The sequence below is a fragment of the Lactuca saligna genome, chromosome 7 (assembly GCF_052625555.1).
Source record: "Lactuca saligna cultivar CGN05327 chromosome 7, ASM5262555v1, whole genome shotgun sequence".
Classification (NCBI taxonomy): Eukaryota; Viridiplantae; Streptophyta; class Magnoliopsida; order Asterales; family Asteraceae; genus Lactuca; species Lactuca saligna.
The window spans coordinates 67,927,711-67,938,925 of record NC_136423.1 but is presented as its reverse complement, the minus strand read 5'-3'; the positions used below and the strand labels follow the sequence as shown (position 1 = coordinate 67,938,925).

Genomic DNA, 11,215 nt, shown 5'->3' with positions numbered 1-11,215 from the left:
GACCAAGTTTTCGCTGTTCTCTGCCTCCTGGGCAGAAAGGAGCAACAAGGAAATCTTTATGCTTAAAGTCGATTTCGAAAAGGCATTCGATTCTGTTAACTATAGCTACATTGATTCCATCATGGAACAAATGAACTTTGGAGGAAAATGGAGATGGTGGATCAGGGGATGTCTCTCCTCTTCCCGCACTTCGGTTCTGGTAATTGGGTCACCCGTAGATGAATTCGTCACAACGAAAGGTGTTCGCTATGGGCCCATGGCAATCCACTTGCCCCCTTTTTATTTATAATAGCGATGGAAGGATTGAACCATGCCATCAAGAACGCTAGAGAGATAGGTTTGTTAGCTGGTTTAAACCTACCTGTAAATGGTTCCACTCTCTCCCATCTGTTCTATGCAGATGACACATTTTATGTGGGAGATTGGGATCGGTCTAGTATAAAGAATCTCTCCGCACTCTTGAAATGCTTCCACATATCCTCTGGCCTCAAGGTAAATTTCTTAAAATCCCGCCTATTTGGTGTTGGAACCTCGACTTCTGAAATTCAATCAATGGCTAGCTTATTGGGGTACGTAACAGGCTTCTTCCTGTTCACTTATATAGGGATACACGTAGAGGTAAACATGGGTTTAGTTAAACATCAACAACCTATCTTGGACAAATTCAAATCCATATTGTCTGACTGGAAAGCTAAAACAATGTCATTCGGCGACCATATAACTCTCATTAAATCAATTATGAATAGCCTTCCATCATATTACTTGTCATTATTCAAGGCACCACATGGGATAATCGATAAATTGGAGAAAATTAGACGTAACTTCCTGGGGGGGGGGGGGGGGGAGTTGAACCGAAAAATACATTGGATTGATTGGTCAAAGATTATTGCTCTTATTGTTGTTAGTGGCCTTGGCATGTCCACATTAAAAGCACAAAATTTAGCCTTGTTGATTAAATAGTGGTGGAGATTAATGAACGACGATAATAGTCTATGGAAGCATGTCATCGTGAGCATTCATAACGTTAGCAAAAAGCCAGCTACCTACATTGCTAAGAAAACTTCATCTGGTATTTGGAATAATATTCATAAAGCCATTAATTCCCTTGAGACTCTCCACATAGATTGCCTCGAGTATTTCAACCTCATACCAGGTGAAAGTGTGAAAATTTTGTTTTGGAAGGATTCGTGGTGTGGAAAAATCCCATTCCAAGTCAAATATCCACATTTATATAAACTTGAAAAAGTTAAAAGTTGCTTCTTACATGAATTATTAGGCCTATACCGTGACATAGGTGACATGGAAGTGACGGGGACCTCCCAACCTTACGGTTTCAGATTCTCCCTGACTCCAGATGGTATATACAAGGTGGACGACATGAGGCTTATTATAGACTCAAAATTGACATGCTATACATGCCCTACTATCTATTGGTCAAAGCTTATACCTCTCAAGGTTCGGTGCTTCGTTTGGAGAGCTATGCTAGGGTGTATTCCAGTGGCAGATTCCTTAGCGAAGAGGTGAGTTCAAACTCGATATCACCACTGCCCGTTGTGTGGCAATGATTCGGAAACGGAAAATCATCTCTTTCTTCAATGTGAATATGCTCAGGAGGTTCATAACTGGATCTTCAAATGGTGCAGATTTCAGGCTAGGAGATTTAGCAATATGTTGGACTTTCTCGATTTGGTGGCTACCAGTGGAAACAGGTGTAAAAGAAGGGTGATTAGAAGTATGATTTTCTACTGTACCATTTGGTCTATTTGGCTAGCCAGGAATGATAGGGTGTTCAAAAATTCTTATACCGTCCCTACAAAAGTGGTGGATACTATTATTTCCACATCCTATAATTGGTGTAAGTATAGGAGCTCTGCGGGTTGTGGTAGTTGGGTGGAGTGGTGCTATTCACCTTTTGCACATTTCTTGTAATTTTTTTTTTTTTTTTCAGACCTTTGTTTTCTCTTTTTAATGATTTAGTTACTTGCTAATCATGGTGTTTTAATAATACCGTTTCCAAAAAAACCGAATCCAGTTTCTAACCTAGAAACCCTAAACTACATAATCGGGTTACAAATAGTATATGAATCGTTTTTTGGAAATCCTATTTAAGACTATTAATGCTGAGTTTTGCCAAATTTGATTTCGGTGTTAGGATTTAACGATTTCATATGGTTGATAAAAAAAAATAGGCTGATAAGTAAAAATCAAGGCTTCATGATCATGATGTAAGACGTTTTTGGTCTATTCGCAACCATTCAAGGTGTCAAAACGATATCTTTTTACTTTTATGTTTAGTACAGACGATTCTCGGCGAAGGGATCAGACCTTTCTTGGGCAGCATCGGAATCCTTGTATCAACAAAATTTTGTTGAAGTGATGAATTAAAAAGACATTTTTTTATCGGATCAAATAAAACTTTCTTTAAATCGGTTTCATGACTTTTCAAACCTGTTCCAATTGGGTTCATTTCATATATTCGTAATCAGGTTCTAATTGGTTAAATCATATCTGATACGAAACCTAATTACATAAAAAGATTGAACTATGGTCAAAAGTTTTATTTTGAAGAATGGTTAATAATTTCCTAGTGGACAAGTTGTCTTGCCTTTTTAAGTATTTTTCTAAATCTTGGTCATTGTGTTAAACGTTACCCAATTTCTGGGCATATTTTGATTTTCTCAAAAAGATATATAATTATTTGGGACAACCGTCACGTACAATGAGAGGATATCACGAGCCGAAGGAATAGAGAGTACAATGAGAGGTGCCCATAGCCGAATGCTATCCGCCAAGATGGTGTGCGATGGATATAGGTTGTTTGTTTGACCGAAAGGGAAAAGAAAAGACAAAGAAAGACTAGTGTCTTGTTTGACGTCAAACAAAGTATAATTAAACAAGTGGCATTAACAAAAGTTCCATTAAAGGTTTAAAGACACACACACAAAAAAGAGTTAGGACTGAAAGAAATAATTTTCAAAACTATAAAGATTTTATTGTATTTGCTTTTTGTGTTTATTAAAATTCCAATGATCAAAGAAATAATGTTTGTTTAATCGACCCAATACCCCCTTCTTGCACTACAAATAAGCGTCCTTTCTTCTCACTGCATGCCACCATTGATCACTTCGTTCCTCAGTTTTCACACCTATACTCTTGCTTTCTTGCCCCCAAGAATTGGCATATTGTGAGACACAAAGATGAAGGAAGATTCGAAAAAGCATTTGGAGAAAAGCTATTTCGATGTGCTTGGTTTATGCTGTTCATCGGAGGTGTCACTGATTGAGAAGATTCTTACACCTCTTGAAGGCGTTCACAATGTCTCTGTCATCGTTCCTTCCAGAACTGTCATTGTGGTTCATGACGCCACCCTCATTTCTCAGTTTCAAATCGGTAATGATCACTATCTATGTATATGCACCTGTTTGGAGATTAGTTTTAAATTGCATGTTTTAAATCTAACTTAGAGCATATCCCCTAGTCTCCTCCCATGAGTGCGTATATAGTGCAAGAACTTAGATTTACCTTAAAACAATATTGTCAGATATTTCCCAAACTACTGATGAACCTTCATGTCTTTCCAAATACATTTTGTGAATATTGGTATGCTTGTAGTCGATCTGCTAGTACTCTGTTTGTAGGCTTCGTTTTGGAACTATATACTTAATTGGATAATGATAACAACCAGATTTATGGTAAAGTTGGTATTGTATTGTTTCTTTACATCACGTGTTATTTTTATCCTTTAAGATTGAGATTATACATTTATAATTTATTTAATTGGTAGATAAAAAAATATTTTTAAAATGCAAAAGAGTTCAAAATGTTCGAAAAAAAATTTAAATATTATTTTCGGAATTTATATTTTCCAAAAAAATAAAATAAAATAAAATAACAAAAAAATTAAAAAATATTAAAAAAAATTTATTTTTTTTACATATTTCAATAGAATATTAGAATATTCTACATATTTGACAAATCTAATAGAATATATTTTAATATTCTAAAAATCACAATAAAATATTTACAGTATAATATTTTATTAGAATATTTCACGTATTTAAAAAAAATGGTAATGTTTTTTTTAGGTAATTAAAGTTCCGAAAATAATAATTAAAAAAAGAATTTTTGGATTTTTACTTTTATTTTGCATTCTAAAATTATTTTTAGATTTGATCTCACGGTCTCACAAAATTAGCATGGTCTCAAATGAACTTGATTATATATATATATATATATATATATATATATATATATATATATATATATATATATATATATATATATATATATATATATATATATATATATATGGTAAAGTGAATATACCTAACAACCTTATATAAGCTTAGGTACCTAACAACATTATACTACATTGTTTTGCATTATATTTCCATTGCAATTGTCTAAGGTTCTTAAACTTCAACCCTTAACTTGATTTACTTCCAATATTTTCAAACATTCACTATTATATTCCTCATACACCATTTGATTTGTAACGGTAGTATATGAAGCCCACCAGAGGATCTCCGATAGAAAAACGTCATTTGAAGGAAGATAATGGTTAAAATCCAAAGATTTTGGAAGCAATCAAGTTATGAGGTTGAATTTTAAGAACTTTGGGTGATTACAATGCAGATATGATACAAAATTACGTAGTATGATGTGGTTAGGTACCTAAGCTTATATAAGGTTGTTAGGTATATTCACTTTACCCATATATATATATATATATATATATATATATATATATATATATATATATATATATATATATATATATATATATATATATATATATATATATATATATATATATATATATATACTGTTTTGTAGGTCTGATACGTTGGAATGCTTAGGGTATCCACAATGCATTAAACTTGTTAGCGTTTAATGGATTGACACATCATCATTTTTACTTACTATACAACTTTATATTAATTTTTCTACAATGCATTGAACTCAATAGAGTTCAATGGAATATATATTTAATAGTTAAAATGTTTCATTTTTCCCATTGAAGAGTTCAATGACCGTTGAACTCCATATCCATTGAATGTCAACATGATATCCCACAATGGTAGAGTTTAATTCATTGAATGTCAAATAGACATGCTACCTTATTCAACTCTTCCATTGAATTATGCATTGTGAATACTCTTAGCGACATATTCGAAATGAATTGCTCAGATTAATTCTTTCGTTCTCAACCTTTCTTTTTTCTTAATTGAACCGTCGTCTCTCTGTGTGTGTGTGTGTGTATATATATATATATATATATATATTATTTTTTATTTTTATTTTAAATTAATGTTATTTTAATTGTAGTTTTTAATTTTTAATTTCATGCTAATTATTATTATTTTTTTAAAATAACAATAAATAAAATGAAAATGATAAATGATGTGATAATCCATTAAATTGTATAGAGTTTAATGGAGTGTAGAGTTTAATGGGTAAAGTTGTATAGTAAGTGGAATGTATATGTGTCAACCCATTGAACTCATATATGAGTTCAATGCATTGGAGATGATCTTACGTACAAAGTGATGAGTGACAGATCACTTACTCTTTTTTTGAATGACAAATTGTTCGTTGAGTGACAAATCAGTGACTAAATATTTTTTATGCATATGAATATATGTATTCAATTTATCAGTATTAATGAACTTTGCTTATATAAAAAAAATTATATTTAAAATTCCATTTTTACTTTTGCATGAATGCCTTTAAAGGTCCTGGCCAAAGACGTCAAAAATACATATTTGAGAAATGTTCATAATTCATATGTGATATGTGTCATGTGATAACTGTTTTCTTTTCTTTTATCCTTAATTTAGTTAAGGCGCTAAACAAAGCACGATTAGAAGCAAATGTGAGGATGAAAGGAGTTCAAAAGTATGGAAATAAGTGGCCAAGCCCATACGCCGTCGGATGTGGTGTGCTGCTTTTGCTTTCATTTTTGAAATATTTTTATTCGCCATTTAAATGGTTGGCCCTTGGAGCTGTTGCTGTCGGCATCGTACCCTTAACTTTGAAAGCCTTTGCATCTCTACGAATTTTCAGATTCGACATCAATCTTCTCATGCTCATTGCAGGTACATTATTTAATATCTTTTTTCTTATAATAAATTTATATGTATGTAAATGTGAAATTTTGTGACAAACGCAGTAACATATGTTCATATTAATCATAAGAGTAAATGATTCATATAAGTAAATGCATTTGTTAATATTTGTAGTTGGAGGATCAATTGCCTTAAAGGATTACTGGGAAGCCGGCACAATTGTGTTTTTATTAATTATATCTGAATGGCTGGAGGCAAGAGCAAGTCACAAGGTGTAGTACCACCTTTTTTCTCAAAAGCATGCAAATGATGATTGTATATATAAGAAAAAACAAAAAATCCTATTGTTTGAAAATGACCGATGGAAATTTTATATGTAGGCCACTGCTGTGATGTCATCATTGATGAATATAGCTCCTCAGAAGGCTGTATTAGCCGACACTGGTGAAGAAGTCAACACTAGCGAAGTCAAAGTCAACACAAGGCTTGCAGTCAAAGCCGGGACCATGATCCCCATTGATGGAATAGTCGTGGAAGGGAAATGTGAAGTCGATGAGAAAACACTAACTGGTGAATCATTTCCGGTGTATAAACAAGTAGATTCCATCGTTTTTGCAGGGACACTCAATCTAAATGGTATGCCACCATTCGTATTTATAACTTATTTATATTTCTCTGACTTAATAAAGAAACACCCATTTAACACAAAAAACTAAGAGTGTTGAATCCTAACTTGATCTATATTTGTTATCATTCTTCTAAGGTACTTTTCAGAAATCACTTACCTTGGCAACACTTTGAATGTTTTTTTCTAGGTTATATTAGTGTTAAGACTACAGCTGTAGCCGAAGCTTGTGTAGTGGCAAGAATGGCAAGGCTCGTTGAAGAGGCTCAAAACAACAAATCTAAAACCCAAAGATATGTAGACGAATTTGCCAAGTATTACACCCCTGGTAAAATTCTGATATTTACATTTTCTTTTCGTTTCTAGGGATTTCTCGTTCAATATTTTGTTTGTGGTTTTTGGGTTTTGCAGCTGTTGTTGTGGTAGCTGCCAGCTTGGCGGCTATACCAGCTGCTATGCGAGTTCACGACCTGGAAAAATGGTATCATTTGGCATTGGTTGTTTTGGTAAGTGCATGTCCATGTGCACTTATCTTATCAACTCCGATTGCTGCATTTTGTGCGTTGTCAAAAGCAGCTACATCTGGACTTCTTATTAAAGGTGCCGAATACCTCGAAATACTTTCTACAGTCAAATTTATTTGCTTTGATAAAACTGGGACAATCACTAGAGGAGAGTTCTCGGTCTCAGACTTCCATCCACTCATCGACACTGACAAATTGCTATATTGGTAAAATTAAACTTTTTAAAACTTCTTTTTTGTAAATTTCGTTCTCATTTGACAATTCTTTTGGAGTTTAGGGTTTCGTGCATAGAGAGCAAGTCTAGTCATCCAATGGCTGCAGCACTTGTGGATTATGCGCAATCTCATTCTGTCGAACCACATCCAGACAATGTGGAGGAATTCAAAGATTTTCCTGGAGAAGGAATTTATGGGAAGATTGATGGGAAAGATGTTTACATCGGAAACCAAAAGATAGGTGTTCGAGCGGGGTGTTCACAAGGTAAGAATGGTAGCAAGTGTTAATAACATTTTCATGTCATTCTTAGTCTTTTTTTTCTAACTTGATCTTTGAACTATTATATTAGTTCCCACTCAAATTGATAACCAAGGAAAGTCGACTGGATATGTATTTTTGGGATCTTCACTTGTTGGGATATTTAGCCTCTCAGATTCATGTCGGATTGGAGTAAAGGAAGCAATTAAAGAACTCAAATCGATGGGAATCAAGACAACAATGCTTAGCGGAGATTGTCAAGAAGCAGCCAATTTCGCACAAAACGAGGTGATTATAAAAATTATTTTTCTAAAATTATTCTTCATTTTCTTTCGACTTAATCTCTTCTTGGTTAATTGGCAGTTAGGAGGTGCTTTAGACATGGTTCGTGGAGGACTTCTACCCCAAGATAAGGCCACACTCATTAAAGAAATGCAAAGGGAATCATCGGTAGCTATGGTTGGAGACGGGATGAATGATGCTCCTGCTTTAGCAACAGCAGACATTGGGATCTCAATGGGGGTTTCAGGATCTGCATTGGCAAACGAGACTGGACATATGATTATGATGTCAAATGATATCAGGAAAATCCCGGTAGCTGTGAGGCTTGCAAAAAGAACTCGTAGAAAGATATTTGAAAACATATTGATTGCTATGGTTATCAAGGCTGCGGTAATAGCTTTAGCTATTGCAGGTCACCCGTTGGTTTGGGCTGCAGTTCTTGCTGACATGGGGACCTGCTTGGTAGTCATATTTAATAGCATGCTTCTGCTACGAGGTGTAACATCGAGAACCATGAAAAAGAATTCTAGTTGTTTACGTAATGAGTCACAATGCTTATCCAATTATAAGGTTAAAGACAAGTGTTGCGAAGTGGATGATTGTGGTTTAGAGGTTAAAAGCAATTGTTGTGATGTGGGTGGTTGTGATTTAGTTCTTAAAGACAGTTGTTGTGACATGGATAGTTCTGGTTTAAAGGTTGGACGTAATTGTTGCAATATAGGTGGTTGTGATTCACAAGTTAAAGAAAGGGTTTGTGATGTAAGCGGGGGTGGTTTTGATTTGGAGGTTAAAGACAAGTGTTGTGATGTAAGTGGTAATTGTTCAAAGATTAGAGAAAGGCATTGCAATGAGGGTAGTTATTCTTTAGAGGTAAAAGACAATTCTTGTGATGTAGGTGATCATGGCTTAGAAGGTAAAGAAAAGTGTTGTGATGTGGGTGGTTGTTGTACAAAGGTTAAAAGCAGTTTTGATATGGGTGGCTATGGTTTAGAAGTTAAAGATAAATTTCATGATGTGGGCGCTTATTGTTTAGAGGTTAAAGACAGTTGTTACAAGATGGGTGAGTGTGGTTCCGAAACTATGGACAAGTGTTGTGATATAGGTGATTGTGGATCAGCGGATAATAAAAAGGGTTGTGATGTGGGCGATTGTTGTTCAAAGGCTAAATACCATTTTTCTGATGTCGGTGGAAGTGGTTTAGAAGTTAAAAAGAGGTGTGGTGATGTGAGTGCTTATTATATAGAGGTAAAGGACAATTGTTACGTTATGGGTGGTTGTGATTCAAAAGTTAAAGACACATGTTGTGATGTGGGTGGTTGTGGTTCGAAGCCTAAGGCAACGATTTGTGATGTAGGTGGTTGTTGTTCACAAATTAAAGACAAGTGTTTTGATGTAGGTGGCTATGGTTTAGAAGTAAAAGATAAGTGTCATGATATGGATGATTATTGTATAGAGATTAAAGAAAATTGTTGTGATGGGGGTGATTGTCAATTAGAAGTTGAAGACGAGTGTTGGGATCTGGATGGTAATGGATTAAATGCTAAAGACAAAGGTTGTGATATGGGTGGTTATTGTTTAGAGACTAAAGACAAGTGTTCGGATGTAGGTTGTTGTAGATCAGAAATTAAAGGCAAGTTTCATGATGTGGGTGATTATTATATGGAGGTTAAAGAAAATTGTTGCAAAGTGGGTAGTTGTCGTTTAGAAGTTAAAGACAAGTTTCACGATGTGGATGGTTTTGGTTCAAAGGCTAATGAAAAGTGTTGTGATATGGGTGTTGGTTATTTGGTCTCAAAGGTTAAAGATAATTGTGGTGCTATGGGTGGTGGTTGTGGTTTAGAGGTTAAAGACAAGTATTGTGATTTGAGTGGTAATTGTTTAAAGGTTAGAGAAAATCATTGCAATAAGGGTAGTTACTCTTTAGAAGTAAAAGACAATGTTTGTGATGTGGGTAGTCATGGTTTAGAAGTTAAAGACAAGTGTTGTGATATGGATAGTTGTTTCTCAAAGGTTAAAGACAATTGTTGTGATATGGGTGGTTGTGGTTTAGAAGCTAAAGAGAAGGTTCATGATGTCGGTTCTTATGATTTAGAGGTTAAAAACAATTTCTATGATATGGTTAGTTGTGGTTCAGAAGTTAAAGACAAGTGTTGTGATGTGGGTGGATGTGGTTCAAAGGCTAATAAAAGAAGGTTGTGATGTGGGAGCTTCTTACTTAGAGGCTAAAGACAATCGTTGTGATGTGGGTGGTTGTGGTTTGGAAGTTAAAAAAGGTGTCGTGATGTGGGTCCTTATTATTTAGAAGTTCAAGACAATTGTTACAATATAGGTGGTTGTGTTTAAAAAGTTAAAGACATGTGTTCTGATGTGGGTGGTTGTGGTTCGGAGACTAAGGAGAAACTTAATGATGTAGGTGGATGTTGTTCACATTCTAAAGAAAATTATTTTGATGTGGGTGGTTTTGGTTTAGAAGTAAAGAAAAGTGTCATGATATCGTTGATTATTCATTAGAGGTTAAAGACAATTTTTATGATGTGGGTGATTGTCATTTAGAAGTTGAAAACAAGTATTGGGATGTGGAAGGTTGTGCTTCATAGGCTAAAGATAAAGGCTATATTGTGGGTGGTTATTATTTAGATACTAAATACAAGTTTTTTTGATATGGGTCGGAAGTTAGAGGCGAGTGTCATGATGTGGGTGATGATCATTTAAAGGTTGAAGACAATTGTTGCAAAGAGAGGGGGGTTGTGGTTTATAAGTAAAATACGATTGTTGTGATGCAGATGGTTTTGGTTCAATGGCTAATGACATGTATTGTGATATGGGTGGTGGTTATTTTGATTCAAATTTAACTGTTGTGATATGGGTGGTGGTTGTTGTTCAACAGTTAAAGACAAGAGTTGTGGCATAGGTAGTTGTGGTTAAGAGGTTCAAGAGGTAAAGCTTGTGCTACAACCACATAAATAAAAGAAATTGGTACAAGAAACTAAATGTTGTAAGGGAAGAAAGGATATGGAATCTCAGAGTTGTAGGAATCAGGTTAAAGAGGAAGAATAATGCAACATCGAATATTCGTGGATCACATGCGGTGATTTGAGAAAACTGTAAGAAAGTGTTCAAGAGGCATGGCTTGAAAAAAAAGGAATATTATTATTAGGTGTTCCAAGAACCTTACATATAATTGTTTTAGTACCAACTGTTTGGACGCCTATCAAACATTATGACCGAGTAAATATTTTCCA

General features: G+C 34.5%; 2 protein-coding genes across 2 annotated transcripts; both read left to right on the top strand.

Annotated features, from left to right (window-relative positions):
* Positions 1–294: 294 nt before the first annotated feature.
* Positions 295–1,726, top strand: LOC145007035 (uncharacterized). The gene is made up of 4 exons (XM_078966038.1): positions 295–618; positions 961–1,153; positions 1,277–1,520; positions 1,612–1,726. Exons 1-4 carry the CDS (start codon positions 295–297, stop codon positions 1,724–1,726), a joined length of 876 nt encoding a protein of 291 aa, XP_078822164.1.
* A 1,426-nt stretch (positions 1,727–3,152) lies between these two features.
* LOC145006048 (cadmium/zinc-transporting ATPase HMA3-like) lies at positions 3,153–11,196 on the top strand. Its single transcript, XM_078965138.1, has 9 exons — positions 3,153–3,390; positions 5,841–6,098; positions 6,243–6,340; positions 6,449–6,704; positions 6,884–7,021; positions 7,105–7,423; positions 7,495–7,697; positions 7,783–7,979; positions 8,055–11,196. Exons 1-9 carry the CDS (start codon positions 3,198–3,200, stop codon positions 10,170–10,172), a joined length of 3,780 nt encoding a protein of 1,259 aa, XP_078821264.1. The 5' UTR covers positions 3,153–3,197; the 3' UTR covers positions 10,173–11,196.
* Positions 11,197–11,215: the final 19 nt, after the last annotated feature.